General features: G+C 40.3%; 1 protein-coding gene across 1 annotated transcript; it reads right to left on the reverse strand.

Moving 5' to 3' along the window:
- Positions 1–938: 938 nt before the first annotated feature.
- LOC311137231 (dynein light chain roadblock-type 2) lies at positions 939–17,556 on the reverse strand. The gene is made up of 4 exons (XM_084171614.1): positions 17,421–17,556; positions 1,897–1,972; positions 1,414–1,581; positions 939–1,211 (listed from the first exon to the last, which is right to left on the reverse strand). The coding sequence occupies exons 1-4, from the start codon at positions 17,421–17,423 to the stop codon at positions 1,168–1,170; spliced, it is 291 nt and encodes a 96-aa protein (XP_084027740.1). The 5' UTR covers positions 17,424–17,556; the 3' UTR covers positions 939–1,167.
- Positions 17,557–17,560: the final 4 nt, after the last annotated feature.

Here is a 17,560-nt window from a genome sequence, read left to right on the forward strand (position 1 = left end):
TAACTATCATGTAAATAAATAGGGTAGGTATTAAGGACACATTGTAAAGTAAAAAAAAAAAAACATTTGTTCTAGCCCAATAAAAGTGAGCCAATGATTTGTTGTGAGTTTGTGTTGTAGTTCTATTCCAGTAACTGGAACCTGAGGAGAGGCACATGTAGACCACATCCCCCACCTCCAGCAGTAGTGGCTGTGTACTCGCTATGGTCACTAGTAACATTTCCCTCATTCTCTTTACATTATCACACCCACATACATGCACAATTCTGAACTTCTGTTTTGAAGATGTAAAAAACACAAAAAAACGTATACATTTTTGCACTCACTACTGTAAGTCGCTCTGGATAAGCGTCTGCTAAATGGCTAAAATGTAAAATCACTGAGAATGTGCTGTGACAGCCAGCGTATGCCCTTTGCTGGCCTGACCTGGTATTTGATTTCTGAGTTCACACCATAGATTTCTACCAGAGTGGGGTATTCTGGAAAGCAGAATTATTAAATTAGCCAGCTAACTTTGATAAAACAGCCACATATGACACTTTGATTTTCTGATGAAGAAAGCTAAATTTGTATATGGGGTTGTTGTCAAGTCAATTATACCTTGTCAATTGTAATTATACATTTCCCAAAAAATGAAATGTATTTCAAGCAATTTTGGAAAGTTAGCTAGTTAACTCAATCACACCCCAGGAAGCTCTTTAGAACAAACAGTTGAATGAAAATTAAACATGTCTGATACTGCTGCTCTGTGGTAACTCTGACCATACACTACAGCTCTGTCTCTGACACATTGACCTTCCTCAGTTCCTCTACATTAACTCAGAATAAAGTAATTCAGATTCAGTCATTATCTACCCTCCTTACATAAGACTATATTCATATCATCATACAGGGGTCGACATGGGACATAGGAAAATAGGACATACACAATGCACCAATTGTTATGACATTCTTGTTTCTTCTATTTTTTTAATTGATGACAATGGCTAAGAAGAAGGAGAATGAATAGAATAAGGCAACATATTGCAGAGTACAAAAAGCCGAAAAATAAGAAAATACACAGAAAGCAAAATGTGTGGTCCAGTTAAACAAAACATCTATTCTTGACAGAGACAAAGATCAGTGTGTGAGGAGCTACTGCCTGACTCTCACAGGAACATCCTGGGGCTATTCACTAGGGTTCTGGATGACTATCAATAGATACTCCTTGTCTGGAAAAGAGTGAGAAGAGAGAGGAGAAAAACTGTAAAACCCCTAAATGTGTTTCATTACATTTCAATATTGAATTACATTTATGTTAACAATGAATCAAATAATCAAATGATGAGCACAATATCAACACGTCAGATACATAGATGATCTTCACGTGTCTGGGCCTCCCTTGAGAACCTAAACCACCTCTGCTACACTCACCAGGTGCCACCATGATCTCATGCTTCTTGGAGCGGATTCGGAGGAAGGTCAGGTCGTTCTGAGGGTCGATGTCTCGGACTGTGCTCCTGGCTTTCATAGTGAGCTGGTGCAGCAGACCAGCATACTGCACCGTGGTGGAGTTGTCTAAGGTAGTTCTGATTGGGATACCTAAGAAAGACCAACACACAGCATCAACTTTATAATAGAGAAGTGATGAGAGTATTACTGATTAGTTAGCTTGCTACATAAATTCAAATGGTATGTCTAAAGTGTAAAATTGTCTTCACATGTCTCTGACGCCCAGCGACTACAGATGAAAATTAGCTATCTAGCTAAATCTGGCGCAATGGCATGTTGTACATGGTCCCTGACAAATAAAAGTAATAATAATGTTGTGGCTATAGGTACAGCTCCTGTAAGAGAATGTAAACATAGGATTGTAGCGAGGGAGGGATACTGTTACTTCAGTGTTGTCTTGCTTACCCTCGGCATTAACAACTATTGTTCCAATTACACCTTTGTGAGTTTGAATTCTCTTTAGTGTCTCCTCGACTTCTGCCTGTTTATGGAAGAAAATAAAGCATGTCAGTATTTTTTATGATTTCTTACTGTTGTTGCATTCTCGAGAAGGAACCTGCAAGTAAGCATTTTGTTGGACGATGTATACCATGTGTATCCAGTACATACAACTAATAAAACTTGAAACAGATATTTTCTTTTGGCTATACAGTGTTTGTTGACATTTACTTTCTTTACAAACATTGGAGTAAAACAAGCTTATATTATGGCCACTGATGGGGTATGTCAGCTGAACTAAGCTCATGAGGCACTTATAAGTTATATTCTTCAAGAATCAATGGGTACATATCATTAATTTATAAGTCAAAAAATGTATGTAGCAACTGCTGATTGCCCCTTTAAAGTGCAATGGGTTCATAGCTGCGGGGAGTACAGGTGCTGAAGGTGCTGCAACACCCCCTGGTAGTGAGATGGTAAAATTGCAAGAATTTGTGTTGTTGCAATAAACTATTAAACGATTTTTCGGTTGCATTATTGATATAAATTACACTATATTTATATATGGGCCCCATTCTGCAAGGAGAGCTCTCAGCTCTGTTTTGTATGTGGTGGGCTCCTGATATGCTTTTTTTCTATTCAGTTGTAGGGGTTTGGTGTCGGACACACGCTCTGCTGTATGATAGACCGTTTTTTCTTTCTTTTTTAGGGGGTAGATCAGCTTAATATTGCAGATAGATTGTAACTTCCATCAATGTAATTGTCTGCATCACTTCCAATCCCCCATGTTTTTATATATATATATATATATATACATATACACACACACACACACACACACACATATACATACATATCCTTTAAAAAAAATATATATTCCCCTTTATTACTTTCCAACCCCACCACCCTTTCCCTAATTGGAGTAAACTAGTGAACAACAATGCTTAGGCCTCTACTTCCAGCTTATACTTACTATATACATTTTATGGACACAGTCAATTTTACAATAATTATATTTTGTTAGTTTTTTCTCCTGAACTTCTTCTACTCTCAACCTCTCCGATCATTTTCATGATGTCCATCCGGTTTGCTTCTATATGCCATAACTTTCTAATTGTGCTCTTTCACAAAAGCTCCCAACCTACAACCTATATACTTATTATGGACACAGTATGCTTACATTATTAGTTATCTTGTTATTAGTTGTTGTTATTAGTCCCATCCTTCAACTCCATTCAACACCTCCCATCTATCTCTTAACACCATCCATATAGGATTTCTATTCGCCATATATTTTTCAACTGTACTGTGATGTTTTACAAAAGTTCTGAACCTTTCTATTCTCATTGTTTCTACAGATTGTAAATTGAATTGAATTTTTTGCTAAAAGTATTATTATACACTGCTCAAAAAAATAAAGGGAACACTAAAATAACACATCCTAGATCTGAATGAATTAAATAATCTTATTAAATACTTTTTTCTTTACATAGCTGAATGTGCTGACAACAAAATCACACAAAAATGATCAATGGAAATCAAATTTATCAACCCATGGAGGTCTGGATTTGGAGTCACCCTCAAAATTAAAGTGGAAAACCACACTACAGGCTGATCCAACTTTGATGTAATGTCCTTAAAACAAGTCAAAATTAGGCTCAGTAGTGTGTGTGGCCTCCACGTGCCTGTATGACCTCCCTACAACACCTGGGCATGCTCCTGATGAGGTGGCGGATAGTCTCCTGAGGGATCTCCTCCCAGACCTGGACTAAAGCATCCGCCAACTACTGGACAGTCTGTGGTGCAACGTGGCGTTGGTGGATGGAGCGAGACATGATGTCCCAGATGTGCTCAATTGGATTCAGGTCTGGGGAACGGGCGGGCCAGTCCATAGCATCAATGCCTTCCTCTTGCAGGAACTGCTGACACACTCCAGCCACATGAGGTCTAGCATTGTCTTGCATTAGGAGGAACCCAGGGCCAACCGCACCAGCATATGGTCTCACAAGGGTTCTGAGGATCTCATCTCGGTACCTAATGGCAGTCAGGCTACCTCTGGCGAGCACATGGAGGGCTGTGCGGCCCCCCAAAGAAATGCCACCCCACACCATGACTGACCCACCGCCAAACCGGTCATGCTGGAGGATGTTGCAGACAGCAGAACGTTCTCCACGGCGTCTCCAGACTCTGTCACTTCTGTCACGTACCCAGTGTGAACCTGCTTTCATCTGTGAAGAGCACAGGGCGCCAGTGGCGAATTTGCCAATCTTGGTGTTCTCTGGCAAATGCCAAACGTTCTGCACGGTGTTGGGCTGTAAGCACAACCCCCACCTGTGGATGTCGGGCCCTCATACCACCCTCATGGAGTCTGTTTCTGAACGTTTGAGCAGACACATTTGTGGCCTGCTGGAGGTCATTTTGCAGGGCTCTGGCAGTGCTCCTCCTGCTCCTCCTTGCACAAAGGCGGAGGTAGCAATCCTGCTGCTGGGTTGTTGCCCTCCTACGGCCTCCTCCATGTCTCCTGATGTACTGGCCTGTCTCCTGGTAGTGCCTCCATGCTCTGGACACTACGCTGACAGACACAGCAAACCTTCTTGCCACAGCTCGCATTCATGTGCCATCCTGGATGAGCTGCACTACCTGAGCAACTTGTGTGGGTTGTAGACTCCGTCTCATGCTACCACTAGAGTGAAAGCACCGCCAGCATTCAAAAGTGACCAAAACATCAGCCAGGAAGCATAGGAACTGAGAAGTGGTCTGTGGTCACCACCTGCAAAACCAGTCCTTTATTTGGGGTGTCTTGCTAATTGCCTATAATTTCCACCTGTTGTCTATTCCATTTGCACAACAGCATGTGAAATGTATTGTCAATCAGTGTTGCTTCCTAAGTGGACAGTTTGATTTCACAGAAGTGTGATTGACTTGGAGTTACATTGTGTTGTTTAAGTGTTCCCTTTATCTTTTTGAGCAGTGTATTACTGATCGATTGACTATGACTTTTCAGATCACCCAGTAATGCTATCTGCAAGATTAGCTCCAGGTAAATATTGCAATCCTTTAGCCATTCCTGGACCTGTGTCCAAAAACAAGCTACAAATGGACAGTACCAAAACAAATGATCTAATGATTCTGTCTCTTCGCAGCAAAATCTGCAGAGCTGGGACGATTGTATCCCCCATATAAATAACATTCTATTGGTAGCAAGAATTTTATATAATAATTTAAAATTGAAAGATTCTAAGTTTTGAATTCGGTGTCGTTTTGCGTATCAGTTCATAAACACTATGCCATGGGATCGGTACGTCAAAAATCTCTTCCCAGCTATTTTGCAATCTATATGGGACGGCTGTCAATCCTTTTGTCCTTAAATGAAACTGGTATACTTTTTTATTTTTCACAGTTGTTTTCTTTAACCAATTATGTTCTTTCATGCAAGGCTGACAGACAAGTTCCTTACTTTCTCCCCCTTCCAATTTCCTCTTCCATTTTTGCAGTAAGGCTGCAATTATTTGGTTGTAATTTTGGGTAGAGCAGACATTTCCATTTGTTTTTGTTAGCTGCATGTACGACATAACTCCACCAGTCCTACCGATGATATAATTTACGAAGATTATACCTTTTTTAAACATTTTGTCAAGGTTTTTTGTCAATTAGTATATTTGAGTTTAACCACAATATTTGTTGCATTATTTGTTCTGTCGTTTCTGGAGGATTAATAATAATTTTGTATGACTGAAGCTTTTAGTGATAGGTCTAATGCTTTAATATTTAATAATTTCTGTCCTCCGAATTCATATTCATTATATAAATAGGCCCGTTTAATTTTGTCTGGCTTGCCGTTCCAAATAAAATTGAATATTTTTTTCTCATATAATTAAAAAAACTGTTAGGCGTAGGCAAGATCATAAGCAAATAGGTAAACTGGGATAATACTAAAGAGTTAATCAGGATGATTTTTCTACAAATTGACAGGTATTTACCTTTCCATGGTAGCAAGATCTTATCAGTTTTTGCTAACTTTCTATTACATTTTATTGGAGTGAGATCATTTATTTCCTTTGGGATATGTATTCCGAGTATATCCACATCACCATCAGACCATTTTATTGGTAAACTACATGGTAATGTAAAATGTTTATTTTTTAGTGATCCAATACGTAATATAGTACATTTGTCATAATTTGGTTGTAATCCAGAGAGGTTAGAAAATGTATCTAGATCCTCTATGAGGCTGTGGAGGGATTCTAGTTGTGGATTTAAAAGAAAACATGAATCATCAGCGTACAATGACACCTTTGTTTTTAAGCCCTGGATTTCTAATCCCTTGATATTATTGTTGGATCTGATTTTAATAGCTAACATCTCAATGGCCATAATAAATAGATATGCCGATAGTGGACAAACTTGTTTCACTCCTCTTGACAGTTTAAAACTTTCTGAGAAATAGCCATTATTTACTATTTTACACCTAGGGTTACTATACATGATTTTGACCCAGTTTATAAGAAATTCTCCAAAATTGAAATGCTCCAGCATTTATATATAAACCTCAATCGTACGTTATCAAATGCCTTTTCAAAGTCTGCTATGAATAGCAGGCCTGGTTTCCCAGATTTTCCATAGTGTTCTATTGTTTCCAGTACTTGCCTTATATTATCTCCAATGTATTTTGTAAACCTGTCTGATTAGAATGAATAATGTCCGACAATACCTTTTTAATTCTATGCGCGATACATTTTGCTAGAATTTTTGCATCACAACACTGAAGTGTAAGGGGCCTCCAATTTTTTAATGGACTGGGTCTTTATATTTTCCACTTGTATCCTGTTTCAGTAATAACCAGAAATCAGACCTTCTTCTTGAGTGTCTGATAATCTACCATTTACATAGGAGTGGTTAAAACATGCTAATAACAGTCCTCTTAGTATATCAAAAAAGGTTTGGTATACCTCGACTGGTATGCCATCCAACCCTGGAGTTTTCCCGGACTCAACCCCTTTCCTCCACAATCAACCATAAAATCAGATGCTCAACGGTTGTTACATCCCAGAGCCCAACTCAAGAAAGGACCTGATTTACGAATGCATATACAGTTACAGCTGATTGAGAAAGCATGCAAGATTGAGCAGAAATTGAAAACAATGTGAGATTTGATTAATCTATTTAATCTATGTCAAGTCCTAGGTGATGGAGATCAGATCCACCCTCTTCACCTGAGACACAAACACTCTGATCTCCGTGCAGTCAGACCTTTGATTATTTTGTGCCACCTGGGCCACAATGATAAGCCCCCTCTCTGATTGTCCGAGTGTGACCCCCTCCCCATGGGTTACTGCAGCCAGTGTTGCCAGCACTGCCACTACCTGGGTGGGGGTACCCCACCGGAATCCCCACCGGCTAGGTACAAGGTCGTCAAGGTTCTCATTAGCAGCTTTGAGAATTTCCTTGTATATAATGCTCTCCCATCAGGGAGCTTTGTAGGACCAACCCTGCCAGGCAGGCTCAGAATCTTGGGGGGGGTGGTGCTGCTCAAGTAGGTCTCTGACCACATTTATTTTCCTGTTTTGGCTGCATATAGGCAACTCACAGCAGGTCCATAAAACAGATGGGGACTTCACTTTGGTGTATGGGTCGCTCAGGTGGGTGTCTAGGATATAGGATTTGGGGATCGTTCCATCATGATAGGACAATAAAAAATATATTACATGTATACATTTTACATTTTAGTCATTTAGCAGACGCTCCTATCCAGAGCGACTTACAGTTAGTGCATACATTTTTTATTTATTTTTTCATACTGGCCCCCCGTGGGAATCGAACCCACAACCCTGGCATTGAAAACGCCATGCTCTACCAACTGAGCAACACGGGACTATACTTTAAAATGTATTGAAAGCTCTCTCTCACAACTCCTGCTCACAGACACATGTTGGTTCTGGGATATGCAACCATTTCCTTTCTCACTCACTTAACGCCACACTTATTCAAACACCAAAACGCACACCACACCTTCCATCACAATTCATCCACACATATCCCCACACTGTGCCTTCTATTTGCTATGTTTTTATCTCCACTATGTTGATTGAGTACTTGTGTTCTAATTTAGTTGTATTTGAAGATGTATTATTTAGCTTGTTATCTTTTCTTGTAATACTGTCTTATCCCTTTATAAATTACTATACCTACTATAAATATGTTTTATTATTACAATCCCTACCATGACTAGTATTGGGTGTTCCATTATTCGACTCCTCTATTAGAACTTTCAGAATAGCCATGGAGTAGTCTTTGTGTCGCGGAACATTTGGTTTAGGGCTGCACGATATATCATTTCAGCATCGACATTGCGATGTATGCATCCGCAATAGTCACATCGCAGAACGTGCGATTTAGTAAGGTAAACATATATCAGTCTACAATATATATATATATTTTCAATGTTAAACTAGCATTATATCTGTCTGATATAACGTAATTTACTCCAATTTATGGGTTATTGGATACACAGTTTATTATTTTTAAACACGGAGTTCGTTGCTGCACGTGGTTGACATGCAGGCTCTGCTTGCGCATGACGAAATGATGAGCGAGGAACAGGCAAAAAAGACCGAAATGGAGAATTTGGTGGCAAAAATAAATGCATCGTCAATTATATGGAAATATTTCGGCTACAGACAGGATGATGTTGACCAAAAACAGGTACTTTGTCGAGAGTGCCTTGCAATTGTTGCCACAACACGAGGCAACACGACCAATTTGTTCGATCATTTAAGGCGGCACCACAAATCTTCGTATGACGAGTGCAAAGCATCTCAATGCCCTCCAAAGCAAAGATCTAGTTCGGATGCCTTTGCCAGTATTACACCATACGAGAAAGGTTCCAAACGGCAGAGAGAAATCACAGATTCAATAACATTTCACGTCGCCAAAGACATGGTACCAATTAACATGGTTACCAAAGAGGGTTTTAAAAACATGATCCGGTCGCTTGACAAGCGGTATGTAATGCCATCACGCAACAATTTTTCTCAAGTTGCCCTCCCAGAGTTGTACGAGAAATGCAAGGCACAAGTTGAAACAGAGCTGTCACAAGTGGAATATTATACAGCAATAACAGACTTGTGGTCCAGCCGGACAACGGAGCCCTACATAAGTCTGACCGTACACTTTATTAATGACGACTTCCACCTGAAAAGTCGCTGTTTGCAAACTGCATTTTCCCCAGAGGATCATACATACATCCTGTATTTTTTCATTTCGCAATATATATCGCAGAAAAACAAAATATCGCAATGTCAGTTATTTCCAATATCGTGCAACCCTAATTTGGTTGTCAATATACAGTTTATCAACAATGAGAGCAACACGCTTTCCTTTTAATCTGTTTTCCTTGAAGATTGGGTACAGAACTTTGCGCCGTTCTGCAATCTCCCTCGGGAACTGATCATTCATGCCTATTTTCATGCCAGCAAGTATTTTTCCTAGGTTTTTAACCATTACTTTGTCCTTAAAAAAGGCAAATTTGGCAACGATTGGACGCTCATATCTCTGCCCTCTTTGTCCGAAACGGTGTACACGTTCGAGTTGGATTTTATCGACAGCCTCGAGTGGAATCTGCAGCGCTGTAAGAAAGAAGTCCCTCACTATTCTTTCTGTAATCTCTCTCTCCTTTTCCTGGATACCCGTAAGTACTAGCTTTTCTCTCATCAATCTAGTTTGTATATCTAGTAAGGCTTCTTTCAGAAAGTTGTTCTCCTTTTTAAGTTCCTTAACATCCGTTTCCATCCTAGTGACTGTCCCTTTTAGTTTTTTTGTATCGCTCTCCATTATCGCAGCATTTCCGTCACTCATTTCCAGACTCGCCTTCAACTCTTTTACATCATTACTGACCAACTCCAGTATGCCCAGTTTGTCATTTATCTACTTCAACAGGTCACTTTCCACACTTACCAGTCCGATGATAGACAGTTTGCGTTAAGTCCGGTCTCTCTCGCTCCCTTTCTGCCCCTCTTCCCTTCTCTCACCCTATCAAGAGTAACGCTCGCAACAGTTTTCCACATCTATTTTATATTAGTTCAGAATTCTAAACTTGGAAAAAAGGGAATGGGAACAACTCAATGGCTCAAACACGAGACATGTGGCAGGGTCTACAGACAATCACGGACTACAAAAGGAAAAACAGCCACGTCGCAAACACCTTCTTCGCCCGCTTTGAGGATAACACAGTGCCAACAAGATCATCAAGGACATCAACCACCTGAGCCACTGCCTGTTCACCCCGCTATCATCCAGAAGGCGAGGTCAGTACAGGTGCAACAAAGCTGGGACCGACAGAATGATAAACAGCTTCTATCTCAAGGCCATCCGACTGTTAAATAGCCATCACTAGCACACTACAGGCTGCTGCTGCCTATTGAAATCACTGGCCACTTTAAGAAATGGAACTCTAGTCACTTTAATAATGTTTTCATATCTTGCACTACTCATCTCATATGTACAGTTGAAGTCGGAAGTTTACATACACCTTAGCCAAATACATTTGAACTCAGTTTTTCACAATTCCTGACATTTAATCCTAGTATAAATTCCCTGTCTTAGGTCAGTTAGGATCACCACTTTATTTTAAGAACGTGAAATGTCAGAATAATAGTAGAGAGAATGATTTCTTTCAGCTTTTATTTCTTTCATCACATTCCCAGTGGGTCAGAAGTGTACATACACCCAATTAGTATTTGGTAGCATTGCCTTTAAATTGTTTAACTTGGGTCAAATGTTTCGGGTAGCCTTCCACAAGCTTCCCACAATAAGTTGGGTGAATTTTAGCCCATTCCTCCTGACAGAGCTGGTGTAACTGAGTCAGGTTTGTAGGCCTCCTTGCTCGCACACGCTTTTTCAGTTCTGCCCACAAATTTTCTATAGGATTGAGGTCGAGGCTTTGTGATGGCCACTCCAATACCTTGACCTTGTTGTCCTTAAGCCATTTTGCCACAACTTTGGAAGTATGCTTGGGGTCATTGTCCATTTGGAAGACCCATTTGCGACCAAGCTTTAACTTCCTGACTGATGTCTTGAGATGTTGCTTCAATATATACACATAATTTTCCTTCCTCATGATGCCATCTATTTTGTGAAGTGCACCAGTCCCTCCTGCAGCAAAACACCCCCACAGCATGATGCTGCTACCCCCGTGCTTCACGGTTGGGATGGTGTTCTTTGGCTTGCAAGCACTCCCTTTTTCCTCAAAACATAACGATGGTCATTATGGCCAAACAGTTCTATTTTTGTTTCATCAGACCAGAGGACATTTCTCCAAAAAGTACGATCTTTGTCCCCATGTACAGTTGCAAACCGTAGTCTGGCTTTTTTATGGCGGTTTTGGAGCAGTGGCTTCTTCCATGCTGAGCTGCCTTTCAGGTTATGTCGATATAGGACTTGTTTTATTGTGGATATAGATACTTTTGTACCAGTTTCCTCCAGCATCTTCACAAGGTCCTTTGCTGTTGTTCTGGGATTGATTTGCACTTTTCGCACCAAAGTACGTTCATCTCTAGGAGACAGAACGCGTCTCCTTCCTGAGCGGTATGACGGCTGCGTGGTCCCATGGTGTTTATACTTGCGTACTATTGTTTGTACAGATGAACGTGGTACCTTCAGGTGTTTGGAAATTGCTCACAAGGATGAACCAGATTTGTGGAGGTCTACAATTTTTTTTCTGAGGTCTTGGCTGATTTCTTTTGATTTCCCCATGATGTCAAGCAAAGAGGCACTGAGTTTGAAGGTAGGCCTTGAAATACATCCACAGATACACCTCCAATTGACTCAAATTATTTCAATTAGCCTATCCAAAGCTTCTAAAGCCATGACATCATTTTCTGGAATTTTCCAAGCTGTTTAAAGGCATAGTCAACTTAGTGTATGTAAACTTCTGACCCACTGGAATTGTGATACAGTGAATTATAAGTGAAATAATCTGTCTGTAAACAATTGTTGTAAAAATTACTTGTGTCATGCACAAAGTAGATGTCCTAACCGACTTGCCAAAACTATAGTTTGTTAACCAGAAATTAGTGGAGTGGTTGAAAAACGAGTTTTAATGACTCCAACCTAAGTGTATGTAAACATCCGACTTCAACTGTATATAGTGTATTCTATAATATTCTACTGTATCTTAGTCCATGCCGCTCTGTCATGGCTTGTCCGTATATGTATATATTCTTCAATTCCATTCCTTACTTAGATTTGTGTATATTGGGTATATGTTGTGAAATTGTTAGATATCACTTGTTAGATATTACTGCACTGTCGGAGCTAGAAGCACAAGCATTTCACTACACCCGCAATAACATCTGCTAAATACGCGAATTTGACAAATAAAATTTGATTTGATTTGATATCAAATAAGGAACATGGCATTCTCTAGCCCTCGGCTCACAGGCCTGCTCCTGCCCATGTCAAACACGTAGGTGTACTAGCCCACTAGTCTAGCAAGCAACACAGTGCTGGGTGGTGCGTGGTGCTTTCCACCCGCTGGTGCTGGATCGAGGGGAGCGCTTTTCTCCGCGATGGATCGAATAGCTGTCCATTTGTGCTCAGTTTTAATAGGCACAATCTTAGTTACAACAACCCTCTCATTATCTCTCTCTCACACACACACACACCTGTTGTAATTACGCAGTACAAAGAATGTGCGATCTGTTCACAACGGTCTATTCCTAGGTGGCACGTGAGTTTCAAGTTTGTGATTATCAAGGGGGAAAGTGTTGGAAAGATTTTTCAAATACTGAGAGGAACTATTATCATTCACAATGGATTCTTTTTTTTAAATGACTTTGTTGACTCAAGGTGTGAGGTGGAGAAAAATCACTGAGTAGCCCACCTTATTAGTGGTGGTGAGATAAGACAACCAGAAATCAGACATCCCCAAATGGGCACTTTCCTACATTTGAGCGCAGCAGGCCAGTTAGCCTACTTCTACGCATGCTCAGGCGCGCGCGCACTCCGTCAACACTAAGAGGACAGAAAAACCACACACATGCTCATTGCTCACATGGAGCGCTCCAAACAAAATACAATGAAAAAATTGACAAAATGTGCATTAACAGAAATTAATGTAAGTAAATGATGGGGATTAACAGTACATTTACTATTGGTGACATTGTAATGGGGAATTTACCAAAATAAACAATCGAAGGGCAAACAATTAATACAATACAAAAATGAAAGTGCAAGAATTGGAGGGAGACAGCTCAGCGCATTCTGTAGCATGTTGACTCACTGCTGTACAATGTAGAGAAAAACGGGGCAATTCAAGAGGGTGCTACGAAATTGTCAAAACTTAGTTTTGTTTGCCCCATGTCATTATACATTTCATAGAATTAATAATTAGATTGTTCTCTACAATATTGTAACCTTAATATACTTGTACTTGACAGTGTTGATTAAATAAGAACGTTCATTTGCTAGTTTAAACTGCTCCGCTCTTGGTTGTATCTCTTCCATATTTGGCACTGTGGTACCGTTTGGAGGTGTTTCCGCTCGTTAGACCAACCAAAATCAACTTGATACCTTCCTCATTTTCACATCCAGATCCTTTGCTTTCATTGCCTATAGAGTGCCTTGCAAAAATATTCATCCCCCTTGGCGTTTTTCCTATTTTGTTGCATTAAAACCTGTTATTTAAATTTCAGGTAATGGACATACACAAAATAGTCCAAATTGGTGAAGTGAAATGAAAAAAATTACGGAAAAGTGGTGCGTGCATATGTATTCACCCCTTTGCTATGAAGCCCCTAAATAAGATCTGGTGCAACCCATTACCTTCAGAAGTCACATAATTAGTTAAGTAAAGTCCACCTGTGTGCAATCTAAGTGTCACATGATCTGAGTATACAGTTGAAGTCGGAAGTTTACATACACTTAGGTTGGAGTCATTAAAACTCGTTTTTCAACCATTACACAAATGTCTTTTTAACAAACTATAGTTTTGCCAAGTTGGTAAGATCATTTACTTCGTGCATGACACAAGTCATTTTTCCAACAGTTGTTTACAGACAGATTATTTTACTTATAATTCACTGTATCACAATTCCAGTGGGTCAGAAGTTTACATACGCTAAGTTGACTGTGCCTTTAGACAGCTTGGAAAATTCCAGAAAATGATGTCATGGCTTTAGAAGCTTCTGATGGGCTAATTGACATAATTTGAGTCAATTGGAGGTGTACCTGTGGATGTGTTTCAAGGCCTACCTTCAAACTCAGTGCCTATTTGCTTGACATCATGGGAAAATCAAAAGAAATCAGCCAAGACCTCAGGAAAAAAATTGTAGACCTCCACAAGTCTGGTTCATCCTTGGGAGCAATTTCCAAATGCCTGACGGTACCACGTTCATCTGTACAAACAATAGTACTCAAGTATAAATACCATGGGACCACGCAGCTGTCATACAGCTCAGGAAGGAGACGCGTACTGCCTCCTAGAGATGAACGTACTTTGGTGCAAAAAGTGCAAATCAATTCCAGAACAACAGCAAAGGACCTTGTGAAGATGCTGGAGGAGACAGGTACAAAAGTATCTATATCCACAGTAAAACGAGTCCTATATCGACATAACCTGAAAGGCCATTCAGCAAGGAAGAAGCCACTGCTCCAAAACCGCCATAAAAAAGCCAGACTTCGGTTTGCAACTGCACATGAGGACAAAGATCGTACTTTTTGGAGAAATGTCCTCTGGTCTGATGAAACAAAAATAGAACTGTTTGGCCATAATGACCATCGTTATGTTTGGAGGAAAAATGGGTAGGCTTGCAAGCCGAAGAACACCATCCCATCCATGAAGCACGGGGGTGGCAGCATCATGCTGTGGGGGTGCTTTGCTGCAGGAGGGACTGGTGCACTTCACAAAATAGATGGCATCATGAGGAAGGAAAATTATGTGGATATATTGAAGCAACATCTCAAGACATCAGTCAGGAAGTTAAAGCTTGGTCGCAAATGGGTCTTCCAAATGGACAATGACCCCAAGCATACTTCCAAAGTTGTGGCAAAATGGCTTAAAGACAACAAAGTCAAGGTATTGGTGTGGCCATCACAAAAGCCCTGACCTCAATCCTATAGAAAATTTGTGGGCAGAACTGAAAAAGCGTGTGCGAGCAAGGAGGCCTACAAACCTGACTCAGTTACGCCAGCTCTGTCAGGAGGAATGGGCCAAAATTCACCCAACTTATTGTGGGAAGCTTGTGGAAGGCTACCCGAAACGTTTGACCCAAGTTAAAATAAATCATTCTCTCTACTATTATTCTGACATTTCACATTCTTAAAATAAAGTGGTGATCCTAACTGACCTAAGACAGGGAATTTTTACTAGGATTAAATGTCAGGAATTGTGAAAAACTGAGTTTAAATGTATTTGGCTAAGGTGTATGTAAACTTCCGACTTCAACTGTATATGCACCTGTTCTGAAAGGCCCCAGAGTCTGCAACACCACTAAGCAAGGGGCACCACCAAGCAAGCGGCACCATGAAGACCAAGGAGCTCTCCAAACAGGTCAGGGACAAAGTTGTGGAGAAGTACAGATCAGGGTTGGGTTATAAAAGAATATCCAAAACTTTGAACATCCCACGGCGCACCATTAAATCCATTATTAAAAAATGGAAAGAATATGGCACCACAACAAACCTGCCAAGAGAAGGCCACCCACCAAAAGTCACGGACCAGGCAAGGAGGGCATGAATCAGAGAGGCAACAAAGAGACCAAAGATAACCCTGAAGGAGCTGCAAAGCTCCACAGCGGAGATTGGAGTATCTGTCCATAGGATCACTTTAAGCCGTACACTCCACAGAGCTGGGCTTTACGGAAGAGTGGCCAGAAAAAAAGCCTTTGCTTAAAGAAAAAAATAAGCAAACACGTTTGGTGTTCGCCTAAAGGCATGTAGGAGACTCCCCAAACATATGGAAGAATGAGACTAAAATTGAGCTTTTTGGCCATCAAGAAAAACGCTATGTCTGGCACAAACCCAACACCTCTCATCACCCCGAGGACACCATCCCCACAGTGAAGCATGGTGGTGGCAGCATCATGCTGTGGGATATTTTTCATCAGCAGGGACTGGTAAACTGGTCAGAATTGAAGGAATGATGGATGGAGCTAAATACAGGGAATTTTTTTAGGGAAACCTGTTTCAATCTTCCAGAGATTTGAGACTGGGACGGAGGTTCACCTTCCAGCAGGACAATGACCCTAAGCATACTGCTAAAGCAACACTCAAGTGGTTTAAGGGGAAACATTTAAATGTCTTGGAATGGCCTAGTCAAAGCCCAGACTACAATCCAATTGAGAATCTGTGGTATGTCTTATTTCTTGTTTGTTTCACAATAAAACATATTTTGCATCTTCATGTTGTGTAAATCAAATGATACATACCCCCCAAAAAATCAATTTTAATTCCAGGTTGTAAGGCAACAAAATAGGAAAAATGCCAAGGGAGGTGAATACTTTTGCAAACCACTGTATTGGCAATCAATCTACGTTGAGAGGGCCGTTTCTATGAAGATTTAAAGGGAAAGACTCAGAAATACACAAACAAACAGGAACATATTGTCTTCGCGGAGGGTGGATATTGAAATTCAGCTTTGTAAATAAATACATATTTATAATAATAATAATAATAATATATTATTATATTTAGTCCCTATTCAGTTTTGTATTCAACTGATTTCATTTGGGAAAAAAACATGTTTTACTCACAAACCTGCAGCCACTAGTTAGCTTGTGAGTTGACATTCGAAGTTAGCACCGTTCTGCTTCGCAGCAGCGCCACAGTTCTATTGAGCAGTGACCACTTTGTGATCATGCCTGTGATGACATTCCATTTACTCTAAACATGCTAAATGTTCAGAGTAAATCGTCTGTAACGTTTGAACCATATATGGTAGAGGCATGGGGTTTCGACTATTGTTTTTCTTTTGGAATTCTCTATTGAATGGACATATTTGTATAAACCTTGAATTAATTTATCCTTTTATGGGTGAACGCCGTACATTCTGGAGAGCTGAGCGCATTCTGGGGAGAGGCCCGCCAATATATTCACCACGCACCACTCCCCTTCTCGTCTCAACATTTCAAATTATACTCAAAACAAATTATCTTCACACATATTTTAGATGCATTGGTTTTCACTGACAGCCACATCTCAATAATCAGCTAGGCCTATTGCCACGCCTTCTGCCCAAATTGAGGTCTTCCCAACTAGGCATACAAACAATCCACATCATTAAAATAAACTAATGATCCTCTGTGGCTAAGATTGTATGTACTTCCTCTGCACCCCGTACTCAAAACATCTTCCCGCGACTATGAATGGCTTGGTATTGACATCAATATTTGTTATTAGGCCTGCCTGCACGTAACTACCTTTTACATAACTATTATTGAACTAGCTAACAACTTGAGAAAAAACATTTAATAATGAAATCATTAATTCTATTTTACCATATTTGCAGGTTCTGATTAACGTTAGCTGTCAAATCAATGTTGTTGTAGTCTAACAAGCGGCTTCCAAAGATATTCCTTCTTCACTACCGTCGCGTTCTGTTTAGTGGTTCTGTTGCTACGTTGAAACGGAAGTAGCT

Source organism: Coregonus lavaretus (genome assembly GCF_964263955.1).
Source record: "Coregonus lavaretus genome assembly, chromosome: 11".
In the NCBI taxonomy this organism is placed as follows: Eukaryota; Metazoa; Chordata; class Actinopteri; order Salmoniformes; family Salmonidae; genus Coregonus; species Coregonus lavaretus.